Source organism: Zosterops lateralis (genome assembly GCF_965231275.1).
Source record: "Zosterops lateralis genome assembly, chromosome: 1".
NCBI classification, from domain to species: Eukaryota; Metazoa; Chordata; class Aves; order Passeriformes; family Zosteropidae; genus Zosterops; species Zosterops lateralis.
In genome coordinates this window covers 55,258,457-55,276,357 of record NC_139762.1, presented here as the reverse complement: position 1 = coordinate 55,276,357, position 17,901 = coordinate 55,258,457, and the positions used below count along the sequence as shown (strand labels likewise).

General features: G+C 41.0%; 1 protein-coding gene across 2 annotated transcripts in view; it reads left to right on the top strand.

The window, feature by feature from the left end:
• Window positions 1–4,878: 4,878 nt before the first annotated feature.
• NFX1 (nuclear transcription factor, X-box binding 1) overlaps window positions 4,879–17,901 on the top strand; it is a 53,025-nt gene continuing 40,002 nt past the window's right edge. For both annotated transcript variants that reach the window (XM_083855249.1, XM_083855250.1), the window contains exons 1-2: window positions 4,879–4,929; window positions 15,137–16,186. In XM_083855249.1, the coding sequence (XP_083711375.1) occupies window positions 4,905–4,929; window positions 15,137–16,186 (1,075 nt within the window). In that variant the 5' untranslated portion in view covers window positions 4,879–4,904. The remainder of the gene's footprint in view (window positions 4,930–15,136; window positions 16,187–17,901) is intronic.

Genomic DNA, 17,901 nt, shown 5'->3' with positions numbered 1-17,901 from the left:
TGACTGCACGTGAGTGGGGTCTGTGAGTGGGGCTCCCTTCAGCTCGCTAGAACCACTCACTGTAAAGGGCTTCAGTCCCAAGAGTTAAGATCTCTGCCATTGGGAGTGTGACTACTAGAGTCTCCTAATTGGGAAGACTGAGGAGTTTTCTTAACACAAACCAGACAGCTTTCATCACCTACTTAGGCCAGTGAGAGGACCTGCTTACTACTTCCTCCTTGGACAACAGAACTATTGCTTGCTGAAGCCTTCAAACCAAGGTGCAAGCTCTTTGGAGCCATGTGGGACTGGTCTGGTACCACAGCAATGCATAGAAAGGAACAGTTGCTGTAGGCCACCTATTTTTGTCTGGGTAAAAGGGCTGTGTGGAAACTTCAGAACTTGTCTTCTATAAGCAGGAAAAACAGCACCTAGGACACCAGGAGCAAAGGCAGGATCAGTTTGTGCTATGCACCTCAGAAATCAAAGGTGGGCACAGAATTTCAACATCTGAAAAGTCATGTCTGATACTCCCATCTGGGCCACTGTCTTTTTACTGACACTGAGATTTCTCAAATGAAACTGGCCATTCTGTTACTAGTACCATGTTATTAGTAGTCTATCATTATAGTTTTCAACTTCAAACTTGTTTGGTCATTTGAGTGCAGTTTAACCTCTTTTATTTTTATATTTTACTCTCTGTCACCGCTTCCTGGCCAGGACTCTAAATGATCTTTAATTCTGTCATCTCTCAAAGACCTTTCCTCATTCCTTTGTCCTCTGAGAAGGAGGACCCAGATTTTTGTATAATATTTACCAATATATACACTGTTTTGGTGTTATCTCTATTTATTCTTTACTCCTTTCTTAGGAAAGTTTAATAATTTGATTTGGGGTTTTTTTTCACACTACTGAGCATAGATAAGACATTTTCATACAACTACCTGTCTTGTAATAGCTTAGAGCTCTTCCTTTTAAATGTGAAGGTGGGATAGTTTCTCCCCACATGTCCTGCTTTACAATGAGCTTCCCTAAATTCTATCTTTTTTGCCTATATACTCAGTAGATTCTTCTGCTTGCAGTTCTTCTCAGCTTGCCATTGCCAATATTTCCCTAAATAACACTGCATTGTCAGCAGACTCAGTGCCATTTCCACATCCTTGGGAAACAGGTTGCACAGATCAGATTCCAAAACACTTCCTTGTGGGACTCTATTGATTACCTCCTTTTTTTTCTGAAAAAGGACTATTGACAGTCTTATTTCCTATCTTTCATTCAGTTATTTACCCCTGCAATTAATTATTTCTTGGCAGTGTAACTTTTAAGAGCTTTCGATGACTGACCTCTCCAAATCCTTCCAGAAATCCATGGTCAGTATTCCAGGATCTATCTTCCTTAGCCATGAGGGACTAATAAGTATTTCAGTAGGATTGTGAGATTGTGAGGCAGTTTTTCCCTTTACAAAAGCCCTTATGACTCATCCCTATTATAACATCTTCATGCATATGCTCACCAAATCATTTTTACAGTTTCCACTAAATTGCTTGCTATGAACATCAGGACTGGACTTTTTCTAGATTTCTTATGGCATTCTTTTAAAATCAACTTTCAAGAGTCAGCTGTAGCTGCCTTCTGCTACTAAATCAGTTTTGTACTAGAGATATTTCAGGACAGTTTGTAGTTCACTCTTGAATTCTTTTAGAATTGCTGGTTATATACTGTGTGATCCTTGTGATTTGTTATTATTAATTTTGCCTATATATTCCATAAGCTCTTTGTTACATATGGAATCTTTCAAGACATAACCCCTAGTGAGTCCCCCCATAAAAAAAGAACTGGTTTGGGAGCCTTTCATCCATCTCTGCTGTAGTGAACACAAATTTTCTGTTATTTTCTTCTTCTTTCAATTTTACTGGTACTGCAGTGTGTCAGGCACACAGCCAGTGCCTGGAGTGTTTGAAAGGGGATTTATTATTAGATTTTATTCCTTATGCAAGTTGTTCCTCAAATTCTTTTAGACTGTCTTATGGTGTGGTTTACTTTTTATCTGTCACAAGTTTGGATGCTATTTCAATTTTATGCCCAAATTTAGCTTTTAGAAGGATGCTTCTAAAAAGCTGTCCCCAGCAACAGGCATTTTTTAAAATGAAAGCACATATTGGTGGATGACTTTTTTTTTTTTTTTTCTCTTGTCTTAAGGGCTTTATGTAAGGAAGGAAAGAACTAAAGAGAGAGAGCATCACTGTGTGCTGCAATTGACTGTGCTTGCAGCACCTTATAACTCCTCCCTGGCCTGGAGGTGTACAGAGTACTGTATTAAATTACTGCTCCTGGCTGCAGGGATTGTAACCTGAATGGCATTTGGAAATACCTAGGAACAGCCTCTTCAAAAATCAGGAACTCCAGGAAATACTTTGCACAAGAGAGTATTGTGTGTGTGCAGGAGACTCATGCTGACCATCTAGACTTGTAGTTTATTGGCTGTAGTCCATTTCATCTTTCTCACCAGAATCTCCACATCATAACAACCTTGTTGTCTTCATGTGAAGGGATGTCCTGAGCAGTGACCCCACCATGGGCTGACTGGTTTTTAGAAATGACTATACCATGATGACAATTCAGGAGTGAATGTGTTTCTATTAGAGATTCATCCTCTTTGACATGCACACTGACACAGAGTCTTCCTCGAGTGAATGTGTTTCTATTAGAGATTCATCCTCTTTGACATGCACACTGACACAGAGTCTTCCTCCTGCTTCCCTGCCTCATCTCCCCCTCTCCCTTGAAAGGCAAGGCTGTTTACTGTCATCCCTGCTGCATATAGGAGAGATGACTGTAAGAGCCCTGAGTACATCTTTCCCATGTCCCTTCTCCTGACATTCTGGGTGTTTGTCTGGATGAGCTTACACCAGCTTCAGTGAGTGCCTGCCCCTTGTTCTTTCCCTCACTGCTTTGAAACACCTGCTCTCTTTCTTTGTGCCTGAACTATGTTGCAGGTATGCTTGTGCCTAACCTCTCTGACTTCTGCTCTCTGTCTTCTGTCTTGAGCTCCCCTGTCAGTACAGGCTTGCATGGCAACCTGGCCTGCTGCCTGGACTCTTGGTGAACCTGCTTTGCTCTTCTTGCTCAGGTATCGAATTTGCTGACTTTTAGCTCCCAGCTCTATCTTCTACATCCAGACGGGAGCAGTCTGGCCCTGCTAGATCCTGACAGTCATACTGTTCAGATGAGAAGCAGCCACTGAGCAAAGAAATGAGTGATAAGTGGCAAAAGGATTGAAGATAAATATCCAAGCATGACAAAATAGAAACAAAAGATACGTTTTAAGAGAAGGTGTATGATACAGTGGGGAGATCCTTTCCACTATCCCTGATGTGAAAAAAAGAAATTATGAGGAAAATATAAAAAGGCTATTTTGGCCAAACTAAAGAAGAAAATAAAAGCAGATGCCTGTAGAGAAATGTGGGGCAGTTAAGTTAGGCTATCAGGAATGGCTGGAATTGACCCAATGCAAATTAAAGATAGGAAAGGGGAAAAAACCCCACAAGCAGAACCGTTTAGATAAAAAGGGAAAAGTGGGAACAAAGGAAAACCTATACAGACCTAACCATTAGCAACTGTGCAGCAGAACATACAGGAAAACCTCCTTGGTGCTTTCCAGGCAGTGACTGGTTTCCTGTTGATAACAAAAAAAAGTGTGCATATTGAAGTGGTAGTGCTGTGGTATTCATGAAAAACAGTGAAATTTTGTAGTAGTTCTATGTGAATATTATGGCCACATCTTTACAGTAGTGACAGAGAAGTCTATGGGCACTAGAGGACTAATGTAATTTTCTTGACAGCAGTAGGAAAACCATACACCATCTCTGAAAGGATGCTACTGACACATACCTTTCTTTGCAACCTTAGACAACCACCATGTTTACATACAGCAAAGCACTTCAAATACACTCCAAGTGCTTGGCCAATCATGTAGCATCTTCATAAGGCCGTTGCCATACTGATTTGCAACTTCCTTTGCAGCAGTGGCAGGAGTCTCGGGGCATTTCAGTAGCTAATGTTTTTGCAGTAACCCACAAGTTCTTTAAGGACTTTAAAGCCATGAACTTTGCCCACTATGAACAGTAGCACTGTGCAGCAAGTGGAACTTTGAACGGAGAATTTCACTAGAATGGGGTGTGGAGGTCAAAATGCAGACGGGCTGTGTGCAGCAGTGCTCCTGAGGTGTCCTTCTTCAGAGCTGCTGATGTTATGGAACTATGAACATTCTCTGCAGTCTGTAAAAAATCAGCAGCTCTGTACAGCCCTTGAGCTGTTCAGCAGATGCACTGTAACCATGGCACTGCAAACCTCTGCAGGCAAGTGTGAATCATAAAATGGTGAAACGGTGCTGCTGAAACCCGCAGTATGATGAATCATGCAGCTCTTGGAGTATTTGTAGCTGGAGCACAAGATTTGTCTGCAGCACCGGCTGCAGTATGGGAACTCTTGCGTGGACTTTAATGTCTCCGCTACCTCGCCCAAGATCGCCTGATAACACATCCCTGTGCCTAGAGAAAGCACCTCTTTAATACACACTGAGGCCGAGCTGTCCTGAGCCCGCCCTCCTGCTCGTGGCCGCCCGGCCGGGCTCTGAAATGCTGGCGGCAAGGTCAATATATTGCCAGAGCTAGCACTTCTTTCTCACTAGTTACTCTTCTTTTCTTCCTCCTTGGCAGTATCACACAAGGTTTCCGATTTCCAGCTCTTTCGGGCCACTGGAGGAGCGGCGCTACCGGAACCCAACACCGAGTTGGTGCTGCGCTCCGGCCCCGGCCCCGCCCTGGTGCGCATGCGTGCGGACAGAGAGAGGGGGCTGGCGCGGCGGCGCTGTGCGCGTGCGCGGCGGCCGGGCCGGCGGAGGGCGGCGCGGGGTTGGCGCGGGCATGGCGGAGGCGCGGCCCGGCTCAGGTGAGCGGGGCTCGCTGGGGGCAGGGGGCTGCGGAGCCGGGCTGCGGAGCGGGGCTGCGGGGTTGGGTGGGCGCAGTGAAGGAGGGGAGTCGTGCTCGCTCCCCGGCCGTACCAGCGGGCAGACAGTGGCGGCGGGGCGGCCGCCGCCGGACGCTGGGTAGTGGAAGGGCGCGGGCTGAGGCAGCACCTGTGGCGGTGCCCCGGCCCGGCCCGGCCCTGCCCGCCGAGACTCGCCGCGTCTGTATCGCCCAAAATGGCCGGGCTCGCCTCTGCCGCAGGGCCCCGGAGGAGGAATTTTACCCGGGGAGGAACGTGCTGGCTCCTGGTGTGTGACAAACGAGTGTAACGTCTCTGGTAACGCCAGAAAAAATACATCAAGAAGAGCTTGGTTACCGGAACACCTGTCTGCTCTCTGCCCACCCGTGTCCTTGACACCCAGGTGTTAGGCGGTCCGCACAGAGCGGTGACAATGACAACGTCTCAAGCCCACGAGCTGCTGTGAAATTGCAGCTTATTGAGGCGTTGCAGAGAAGAAATCTTCTGAGTAGAAGTCTTGGGTATGGAGGAGGTTACTGCTTAGAGCAGGTGCTGCCAGCTCAGAGGGGTCTGGGCAGGGGCTCACTGATACACTGAGAGCGTCCTAGGGACACGGCCTGGACAGGGGCTGAGGGCAACATGCAAGAAAACGCTTCTTCTTTTGTTTTGTCCTGCTTACTTATGATGCAGATTCTGATTAATTTTAGTTTTATTGGTTATGGTTGCTGAGGAGTGGGTAGGAAACCTTTCAAGAGTGATGTTTCAGCCTTGCATTTAATTATTCGTCCTGTACTGTACTTCACAATAGAAGAGCCCTTATGTAATTTTGTGGTGAGTATGTATCTAGAAATAACACTGTTGCTGAGAGTAATTAATGATACTTAGTTTTTTTCATTATCACTTAATTTTATTGTAATCCAGGTAGACCTTCTCCAGTAATCAATCTCACATTGAGGTCAGTTGATGAGCTGACTAATTAAATTGTTCATAGAGTTGTTGGATTTCTGTCAGGGAGAATCCTGGACTTTTGTGTTTCGGGTGAAGAAGTATCATTCTCTACTTTTGCAGCATCCTGATGCTAATTCAGATTATCAGCAGCCAATGTCCTTAAGAGCATCCCCTGTTCTTGGCAGCCTGGCTATCATGATGGAGAAGTTATTTGAGTTCATTTTTTGGTGGTATGAGAATGGGTCCACAAATTGCCTTGACAGAAGTGAAATGGCCTGGGACATGGTACAGAGAGGAGAAACAGAGCTTCAGTAAAGCTGGTGCAGTCAAATTTCTTCTTTTCTGTTTATTTTTTCATTCTGTCAGGCTGCAGGTCAACTCTGATTGTGAAATCTTTTGTAGAGTATACAAGTATGGGAATAAAGAGTCCTAGGTATACTGGGCTAAAAATTGCTTTATTGTAAAGCAGTAGATTAGTCTGGATGGGGCACCATTTCTACACTTGCCTTATAATACTTAAAATAACATAAATATTGTTACTTGGGATTAAATTCTGGAGTTGGTCCATTTTTTGTGGTAATACTATGCTCTCAAGAAAAATCTCACAGGTTAGTTTTGAGTTGTACATGTGCAGTATTAGAGTGGAAAGTGGCTTTTGCACTGCAACTGCAGGGACAGAGCAAGTGTCTGATTCTGAAAGCTTAAAAACTGTTCTCAGGGTAGAACGAGGGTCAAAGAGTGACAGTTTTGAGTCACTGCAGATGTGCTGCCCATCTAGGATGTTTTGAAAAATTATTGAGACCAAGGAAATTATTTTAGGAGAAAAAGAGGAAAAATATAAGCAGCAAGGCAATTGTATAATAATTGTTCACATTGATGCATCTTTCTAGTTTTGGTCCCTGTGCACCAAGAAGGGGCAAGTGGATTGTATTTAATAGCTGTTAATGGATTTTTTTCCCATCAGTTGCTGTAATTGCTGTTGAATATAGTTTTGGTTTTTTGCAATCACAACCACAGCTGGGTGTTATACATGGTGAAGATATAAGGTGAAGATAATCAGGGAATTGCTATAAAGCATTGAGTAGCCCACTGTAAGGGGGAAGAAGAAAGTGAAAACTTAAAATATATTTGTTTTCCATATGCAAAATCTATTTTGTAGTAGGCCCTTTTGTTAGGATGATGAAACTACTTATGATGAAATCCTACTATCGAATTCTCTCCCATGTCATCTTGAAATGGGCTGGCTAAAACTTTTAATTTCCATTGGAAGTGTGGATGCAGTGAATTGGATGTGGGACTGGACAATATCATAAGACAAAACCACCTCACTGTGCACCAATAGACGCAGGGGACTAACTAGCTGGAGAACAGCTTTGCCAAAAAGGTGAGATGGGGCCAACCCTGGAGCACTGTGTCCAGTTCTGGGCAAGGAAGACATGGACAGTCCAGTTCATACTGGGCCGAGTCCAGCAAAGGGCCAGGAAGACAATTAAGGAATTGGAGCATCCCTCACATAAGGAGAGGTAGAGAGAAGTGGAACTGTTTAGTCTCAAGAAGTCTCAGAGTGATCTTAGTGCTGTGTACAAATATTCAAAGGGTGGAAATAAAGAATATGCAACCAAATTCTTCTTAGTGGTATTAAATTAAAGGACAAGAGGCCACAGGTACAAAACATACGAAATTCTAACTGAGCACAAGGAACAGCCTTTTTACTGTGTGAATGGTAATAACACTGGAGCAGGTTACTCAGAAAGGTCATGGCCTCTCTGTCCTTGGAAATACTCAAAATCCAGCTGGTCACAATTATGGCAAACTGACCCTTTTTGGGCAGGATTTTTGGGCTAGATGATCTATAGAAGTCTCAAAATGAGCCATTCTGTAGTTCTGTGGTTAGGCTGATTTTGGGTGTTATTCTCTAATGATTTCCAGCAAGAGTTGTGGGAAGGGAGCATGTCTTTTTTGGCATGAGCTAATATAGTTGAAATAAACAATGAGTTTTGGGCATCCAGATTGTTTTGCCTGGAAATGAGTTGCACTGCTTGAGTCATTAAGCCTGAAACAATGTAACTCCTGTTTAGGAAGAAATTCAACATTTTGCAAATCTGTGTCATATTGAAAATTTTAAGATGCTGTAGGTGAATGTGTTAGTGATCAGAAAATATAAACTTGGTAGTCTGGTTTAAAGCTTCCAGTGCTATGGGGAAGGCCTCAGATTTCCATAATGCACCATTCCTTTTTTGTTTGCTTGGGGTTTTTTGCGTTTGTTTGTTTGCTTGTGGGTTTTTTCTTTTGTTTTTTGGGTTGTTGTTCTGCTGTTTAACACAGGAATTTTAAGAGCTGCAGAGAGTGTCTTCCATTTAACTTGCATCTCGTGTGCAGCTGATGAATCATCTGTTGTCTGGATATATGTAATGCTGACACAAATAGATTGTTTTGTGCACAATCTACTGTCATCTATCTCTAGGTGAAATAATAGGTTATTTGAATTGCTTTAAAACTAAAGAAATCCATCCTGAAGTTAGCTTTGTCTTACAGGTGAGAGACAGTATATAAATAGAACATCTATTCATAGAGTATTCTGAGTGAAAAGAGACTCACAAGAGTCATTGAGTCAAATGCTTGAATCACACAGGGCAATCTAAAAATTAAATCAGATGTCTTAAGTGCATTATTAAAGCAGTTCTTGAATACTGAAAAGCTTGGGGTCATGACCACTTTCCTATAAAGCTTTTTCCAGTACTTGACCACCCTTTAATTGAAGGTTTTCCTGATACTCTCCAATCTGAACACTGTGACCAGTTTTAAGCTTTCCTTTGTGTCCTAACACTGGACACTGGTGAGAAGAAATCAGCAACTGCTTCTCCACTTCCTCCCATGAGAAAAGTGTAGGCAGCAGTGAGGTAACCCCTCAGTCTCCTCCAAGCTCAACAAAGCAGATATTTTCAGCTGCTCCTCATGTCATGTAGTCTTTTACCATCTCTGTTGTCCTCCTTTGGACACCTAATATTTTTGTATAATTTTTGCATTGTGAAACCAAACACACGGTACCGAAGAAGCTATTTTTACACACAGTGCAATGCACTATTTTTGGCTGAATTTATGGGTATCTCATTAAAAAAGTCAGTTAAAAGATGTCTGAAATTTATTCATAAAGAATGGTAATAATCAGTATTGTTTGTTTCAATCCAGTTTTATATTGATCAGAAACTTCAGAAGGAAATCAGTTCTTCCTGTCTGGGAGATAAAGCTGAATTAATTTAAGAATAAAGAAGTACTAACTCTGATGACTAAGTCCATGTTCTGTGGACTGTGTTATTTTTTTTTTCTGATTAACTTTGTCAATATATTTTTCTCTCTTATGTTTGTTTTTAATTATCAACTTCATAGTAATTAAAGTACATTATTTAATGGTTCTTAAAAATATAATTGAATATAGCTTCCTGAAACTCTTCTAAAATATGTTACTTAGGCATAATGTCGTTAAGTGGCAACTTCCAATGTCATCCTTAATGTATTAATAAAAAAAGTACCTAAGCTATTGGCTGTACTGTTCCCAAGTATAAACTCTGTTTTTGAAGATAAGCTTGTACTAACTAAAATGAGATGAGTACTTGTTAATTTGCTTCGTATTTTTAAATGTGTCCTTATCAAATTATTTTTCTTAAAGATAGTTCACAAGGACTGCCTCTTTGCCAGGGCCTTCTGTCTCTATCAACAGTTAATGCTGAAGGGGTTCTGTTGTGGCAGAACAGGCATGAAACCATGTGGCTTTCATATGCTTCATTCTAATTCAAACCAAAGTTCATAGGGATGTTAAAGTCATAGAATTGTTGATTGGCTTGGGCTAAAGGGACCTTAAAAATCATCTAGTTTCAACCCCCCTCTGATGGGCAGGGACATCTTCCATAGACCTGCTTGTTCAGAGTGTCATCCAGTGTGGCCTTGAAAACTTCCAGGAATGGAACCCCCTGCTTTGGGCAACTTGTTCCAGTGCTTTACCACTGTCATAGTAAGATTTTCTTCCTTATATCTAACCTAAATCTCTCCTCTCCAAGTTTGAAGCCACACCTGTTTGTCCTGTCACTACATGCTTTTTTAAAAAGTCTGTCCATTTTTTTTGTGGGTTCCCTTCAGGTACTTGAAAGTTGCAGTCAGGTCACCTTGGAGCCTGTTCTCCAGGTTGAACAAATTAAATTCTCTTAGTCTTTCCTCAGAGGAGATATGCTCCATCCTTCCAGCCATCTTAGTGGCCTCCTCCACACTTGCTTCAGTTCACCAAGTTAATTTCCTTCATGTGCTGGAAGCTCCATAGCTGGATGCAGCACTCCAGGTGCAGGGTACTCAGAGCAAAGTAGAAGGTATAAATCAACTCATTTGACCTGCTGGCCACATTTCTTTTGATGCAGCCCAGGATGCAGTTGGTCTTCTGGGCTGTGAACATGTGGTTGTCAGGTCATGTCTGCCTCTCATAGCAAGTCCTTCTCAGCAGGGGCATTCCTGATCTGTTCATCCCCCGGCCTTTATTGATACTGGGTGTTGCCCTGACCCAGGTGCAGCACTTTGCCCTTGGTCTTATTGAACCTCATGAGATTCCTGTGGGCCCATGGGCCCACTTCTTGAGCTTGTCCAGGTCCCTCGGGGTGGCATCCCATCCTTCAGGTGTGTCAGCTGCACCACTCAGCTTGGAGGCATCTGCACATTTGCTGAGGGTACAATGTATCTCTATGACTATATAATTAATGAAGATATTGAACAACGGTGGTTGCAATAGAGACACCTGAGGGACACTGTCTACGTTTGGAAAGACAGGCTGGTGCTCCCATTGGAATGGAGAATGTAAAACCCCTCCCTTCAAATTATTATAATTTTGCAGTTAGAGGCTTTCAGGCAAAGATATAGGAATAACAGTTCTTTACTAGGAATATTAAAAATACAAATATAGTTAAAAAAGAAAAAGGCAAACAAACGAACAAAAATCCTAGAAACCCTGACAGTCAGAAATATGACCTGACACCCTGTTGGTCAGGGTGTTGGAAGCAGTCCAAATAAATCCTCCTGAAGTAACAGATGCGGTTGTGTTGGATTTGAGATGTTTCTGTAGAAATGTCCAGTGGTGATGAGATGGGTGTGCTCTTCCTGTGGAATCCGGTGGAAAACAGGCTGCCTGGTGTTTCTGAGTCTCAGTTTTTATTTAGGTAGGAATGGTTTGCTCCCCCCCTGAGTAGAGTATCCCACAATGGGATGATGTAATTTTATCAGTCACGTGGTGAGCCTTAAGGGCCCATTAACAGCAGATATCCCCCCTTGAGGGAGGAGGGGTTATGAAAGAGATAAGGAACATTGCTCTGCCTGGTTTTAACAGTTGACCCATTAGCAGAAGGCACCTGCCCCCTCCCCCCTGGAGTTATGAGGAATGGGTTATACAAGAAATAAAGAAAACACCTCCCCAACTGGTTTCAACAGATGGAAAATAGAATAAACATTTTTGGTTACATATTGCATCCCAAGACAGACACCACTTGTCACTAATCCCCATCAGGACTCTGAGCCATTGACCACTACTCTCTGGATGTGACTTTGCAGCCAATTTCTTTTCTGCCTAATAGTCCACCCAGCTCTCTGATTGAGAGAGCAGGATGTTGCAGGAGACCATATAAAAGTCTTTAAAGGAGTCCAGATAAATGATATCTGTAGCCCTTTCCTTGTCCTCTTGTGTAGTCACTCCATCCTAGAAAGCCACTGGGTTGGTCGGGTGGAATTTCCCCTTGGTGAAGCTGCACTGGCTCTCCCAAATCACCTCCCATCCTCCATGAGCCTTAGCATAACTTCTAGGAGGATCTGTTCCATGATGTTCTCAGGCACAGAGGTGAGACAATATAGAGGTTTTTTTATAAAGGTACTATGATATCCTGTGTTTATTTTATAGAAATATAGGCTGGACTTTAGCTTTGGGGCATCCTTTTTACTTTGAATTTTTGTGTATGTATGTGTAAGCATGTCAGAGGCAAATTTCAGCCAGTGTTAGCTACTTATTATTACACTTGTACATTTATTTTGCAGTTTCTTGTCTTGGCAGACAGAAATCAGTTTTAGTAGAATTTACCACTCTGATATTTTCTTCATTATGTAGAAGCTGACAGCAAGATTAGGAATCTTATTGATGTAAAAAGTGCTAATGAATTATTCATATTTTGGAGGTGCTTTTTAATATCTGAATCCCAGTTTCTCATTTTTTTTCTGGAGACTTAATAGATTATTTGAAAAATGCTTTCAAAATATTACTTCTACAGTTACTTTTCAAATGCTGGTTAGACTTCTTGGAGGCTGTGCCCAAAAGTCAATCTGACTAATTCCTTCATTCGTTTTACATCCCACATCTCATAACCAAAGAAACAAGTGGTCTATAAAAATAGAATGTGCTTTTTAGAGGCAAGCTGTGTGGGTTTTGCAAAACCTATTTTTATAAACTTTAGGTATCCATCAGGCTTTAAATTTTAGAGAATACAAAAGAAAACTTCAAACAGCTAATAAAATGGGCTGTTATAAAAAAAAGGTTTGCATGTAATTATAGGATTGCATTCTGTTTTCAAATCAAAATGTATGAAACTTAAGTAGTCTATACTGAATGACTGCTGTAAACGTAGTTTACAATTGTACTGCTCTTTATTAGTGATAGAAAGGAAACTGGCAAAACACCGAGAAAACTGAAAGTAAGGGTAGCTGTTGAAAATAAAATGGACAACTTTAAAACAATATTTGCAGTTCTTTGCACAAGATACATATGCTGAGAAAAATAGAATCTTTCTAGGAAAGATGTTTGCAGTCTAGATTCTTTCATATCTATAAGCCTAATGTTAGTAGCTACTAGATATGGTCTGCAATCCTAATGACAGAATAGTCTGACTGGAAGGGACCTGCAATGGTCATTGAATCCAGACCGGACTGGAACAGTGTGTCTTCTTCGGAGTGCAGCTACGGCCCTTCTGGATCCCAGTCAGCCTCTCCACTGGAGAAACTGCTTGAGAAGAATTCAGGCAGCAATTCAAGCTCACACATCCACTCACGTTACAAGGTTAGCTGAACAGAGAGGCAGAAGACTCCCAGCCCCGGATTAATTCCAGCAAGTATTTATTCCATGTGCCAAAGGTAGAATCCAGAGGCCAAAAGAGACCGATCATGTGGTTTGTCTCAGTTATATATACAGTGTCTCAGGTTTATGGGTGGTACAGGGGGCAGGGCAGGGGCCAAGTGGCCATAGGGAAGACAGTAAACTGGACACCAGGCCCCATAGCCAATGGGGAAAGAGGGAAAGGGGATACTATGGGAGGAGGGGTGGTGGACTTGAGAAACCCAGAGAGAAGATTGCACAATGTTTGCAAGGAGCCATGGAGGAGAAGCCTTTTGTTACACCTGGGAGGGGTGATCTTCCCAGGGCAGGGCAGTTGGAAGTTCCTTTAAGGGCACAAGGGACTCCACACCTGACCACTTCAGGGCTGAACAAAAGTTGAAGCATATTAAGAGTGTTGTCCAGTTGCCTCTTGGACACTGGCAGACATGGGGTATTGACCACCTTTCTGGAAGGCCTGTTGAAGATTTTGACCACACTTTTGGCACGGTGTCCCCTCATGTGGAGTCTGAACACTTCTCTGCCCCTTCCCCCCACCTCCGGCCGAGGATCACAGCTTTGAACCATTCCCATGTGTGCTGGTACTGGGAAGAAGAGATCAGCACTTGAATCTCTACTTCTTTTTTTGCCTGAGTTAAGATTGATTTTTAGTAAGTCTTGAGCTGTTTTGAAGACCAGACTTGTGTCTGGTCTTCTCATTCTGTTCTCTCAAAATCAGGTTATAACATATAATAACATATGCTCGCATTGTCTACAATGTTACATTGTAATGTTAATATATATGGATATAGTAAGTATAGGTAATAAATTATATTATATATTGTATAAATAATATGTAATATAGGTTTTGCAAAGGCGAAAAGACCCAAAATAATTTCAACTACTCTTTTAAAAAATAAAGTATGAACTAGGCTATGTGGTTAAAACATTCTAAAACATAATTTTAAATTACTAATTTTTATTAAGGTTAAAGCTTCACTTCAACAAAATCATATGTTATATTTTTTCCTTTGGCTGCCAACTTTCACTGCCAACTTTCAACTGCAGCTATGACCATTCCTAGAGGTTTAGAAAAAACTTCTTTCATTTGGAAGCAAATTAAATTCACTGAAAAAAAAAGTATATTAATGTCTTGAAATGTTCTGGTTTATTCTTCCCTTCAAAATGTTAATTTCCAAAATATTTACTGAAAAAATAGTAGGAGGTTCAGGAACCTAGATTGCATTAGCCTTTTGGAGAGTCTCTTGGCCTAAGTCATGGTGTAAGTGCTTGATTATTTTTTTTGAACTGGAATAAACTGCACTCTGCCCTACCACGTGAGGTAAACTACCCAACCAGTAAAATGGGCACTACCTCCATGAGATTTTATGAACTACTTTTTTTTTACATTACTGTGTAAGCTTTAACTAATCTGCCACAGCCAATTAAACTATGCCTTATATTCACCAATTTCTATTGCAGGCAGGCCCTACTGGCACAGTGTTACAGGAAATTGGGCAACATAGGATTTCTCTTTTATCTAGAGACATAGAAATTACAGAAGATCTCTCAAGTAGAAGCATGGTTCGTGTTGATGGCCTCAGCAAAGTAACTAAACACAGTTGCCCTGTGCCGTTTAATATGTCTGTTTGTAGAACAGTGTAATCAGAGATGATGGACATAGTTGCTACTGCTACGTTTAATTTATATTTAAAGTTTTGTATAATATTCAAATCTCAGATGTAGACATTGTATTTAAAGGACCCCTTTTTCCCAAGTTCTTGGATGTATGTAAACATGCTAGGAAAAACTTTAGATATTAAACACTGGTTATCACACTTGCATATCTTACACTGCTTCAAAAGTTTTCCTTCACCTTTTATTTTGATATTCTTAACTCTTGGTCATCACAGTCCTTTTGTAAAGATTACAAGACAAGAATGCTTCTACAAAGCCCTGTGTGATTCAGTTCTAGTTTCTGGACACTTGTTTGCAGTTGTTCTGTCAAGTACGGAAATGATTGAACTTCTGCATCATTGCATGCATGGTAGTTTGGTTGAAAATAAGTATTTACTATTTAAGTTTTATGAATTTGTATTAATTTTTTTATTTTTTTAGGTGCATTGAATTTCAGTTCTGATGCTGCTGATTCCGTTCTGGGAGAAAGACAACCTACAGATATAAACTGCGTAAATAAAGATAGGAAAGACTCTAACAGTAATCAGAATAGAAATAATATACCAATTCCTAGTCTGTCTTCTGAAAGAAGTACTGACTATGAAAGCTCTTCCACAAAGCATCATGGCTTTTGTAATTCAGAAAGTCAGTATGGGAATTCTGAAGAGTTCCACCCATATTTTGGTGCCAGTAAAAGTTTGAAGAATCGCAGCTTGCAAAGCCAAAGATTGCACAGATTAAGAAATGATAGCGCATATGCTAGAAATAGAATAAGGCAAAGTACTACTGATGCTGCTGCAGGTCCAGGGATTTCAGATGCTGCACTGGTACCTGGTAGAAGAGCACCTCCTAGAGGATATAGCGATTTTCTCTCCTCTGAGAGTGACAGGGAGGTACCTAATGCCGATAGCCGAGGGGCAAAACCAAAGAAAACACATCTGATGCATACATCTGGGAGAGGCTTCAGGGAAAAGGGAAGGCAAGTACATGACCGTGAAAAGCGAGTAAGCTCCAAACAGAAAGTAGAGCTGTTTGAAAATTTTCCATCTTTGGATTTGACACAGTCTGACTCTTCAGAATCATCCGTTGGAAAGGCATTCTGTGATGCACCTTTTGGAAGTGGGGATGAGCAAAAAAGCTACAATAATGTAAACAAAAGATATCCCCGGAAGCCTGTGTGGAATAAACCCCCAGCAGAAAAAGAGTGTCAGAAAAAACATGATTCTCACCATAGTAAAAATACAAAAGCAAGTAAGAAATCTTCTGTTGCATATACTCCAAAAGATAAAAATGAAAGAAAGAAGGAACTCGTTGCTCACAAAAATGATGAAAACTTGACCAGTGAAACCAGGCATCAGTTGTCTGAGTCTCTCAAATTCAATGGAAGAAAGTTTTTGCTAAGAGGGGATCAAGCACCTTCACTTCATTTCAGCTGGACTCAGTACTGGAAAAAGCAAAGTGATGTACCAAAAAACAAAGAAACGCATACAGGTAAGTTTTTGAGACTGTCCTGGACTCCTGTATGACAGATATGATCTTGAATAATTCAGACAGTCTTCGCTTCAGTTCCTGGCTTGAATAGCTGAAGATTATTATTTCACATTAAATTGGTATTGGTTTCAAAGGGTAGAATTAAATGTAAATGCATGGTTTCTCAGTGGGAACATATTCTGTAAGTTTACTAGATAAGGACAGATTTTGTTTACATTTTTTATGTTTTGCTACCAAACTGCAAACGATGACCTAGTCAGGTACCATATTAAAATGCATATGTTGTGGGAGTAAAATTCTGAGCATTTTGAACAATGGGACTCTTGAGAAGGATAATGCTGGAACTGACTTTTTCAGAATAGGTCTTCTCGTATTTTATGTAGAAGTAGGAAAATGCCAGACAGGGAAACAGTTTTCTACTCATAACTGAATTTTATGTGCTTTTTTCTGCACCTTTGCTGCCTTCACCTATAAATGAAACAGCACACACTTCTGAGATAATATCAGTATAGGAGGTAATATAAAAAATGGTGTTTATCAGAGGCCTCTGGGGCACATATGGAAAATGTCCACAAACCACCAACCCTCCACCCCCGGCCAGGGGTGCATACAGTTTTATAAGTTTAGTAAATTAGCATGATTGACAAAAATCACCAATTAGGAGCACAAATGGTGATGCAATTCCCCTCCAGTTCAAGCCCTTTCTAAATCCTTCCCCTTCAGATGGGACTGAACCTCATTGATGAAAATGTGTCTCGAAGAGCTGTTTCTCAAGCTTGGTTTCTAAGGAGAACCAAGACAAGATAGCATAGGGGTCTTGAAATGTATTTTGTCTTTCTGCCTATTAGGGCAGGGAAAAGTACTGGGAAAGCTAGCTATGAATTCATTAATAGGCTATGGAGCTCCAAATATTTGTGTGAAGAATACAGGGAATATATAAAAGAAAGATAAAAGTCATTAGGCATCACCTTAAAAGGTAATTAGAAATAGAGGCAATATCTGGATACTATTTTTGGAAGTTTGAGAATAGAAATGTGCTGTTGACAGTGTAAACCAGACCCACAGTTTTTGGCTATTGAGTAAATTGAATGCTGACTCATACCATTAGTGCCTGAAAACATTAAATGGAAATGAGCTGAATCTCTTCAGTCCTATGATACTGGTTGCTGTTTCAACTACAACTTAGGTAGCTTATTCTTACTGTTTTGCATAAGCACTAAGTGTTAAGAGGCTTAAATATTCAGAAGCAGTAAGGAGAAACACCAAGAATTATATATTTTTTTTACAAAGCATCTCAACCTTATCTTCTGCAGCACAGAATGGTAGAGGTGGGTAGATTAGTTCCAATTGTCTTAACTGTGATATCAAATTTGCTTCTCAGCATCTCCCATTTCACAGCTGAGAAAGTAATAGCATAATCGGGAAGCGTAACATAAGTCTAGTTGGAAACTTTCTTCTCTTGGGAGGATCAAGATCTAAAGAAGTTAATTGTCGTGCTCCTGGATTCTATTTGAATCATGAAATTGAAGATACCTCACTCTTCTTCTTGGCATTATTAATTATTAAATGAAAAATATCACATACAATAAACAGGAAAATAAGTAGTAGTCTTTCCTAGGGAACTTAAGGAATTTCCTCTTCCAAAATTGCTTGCTTTATTTGGGAGCTTTTTTGGAAATACTGTCTGCCAGTGTTTTTAGGGAACTAGGGTTGCG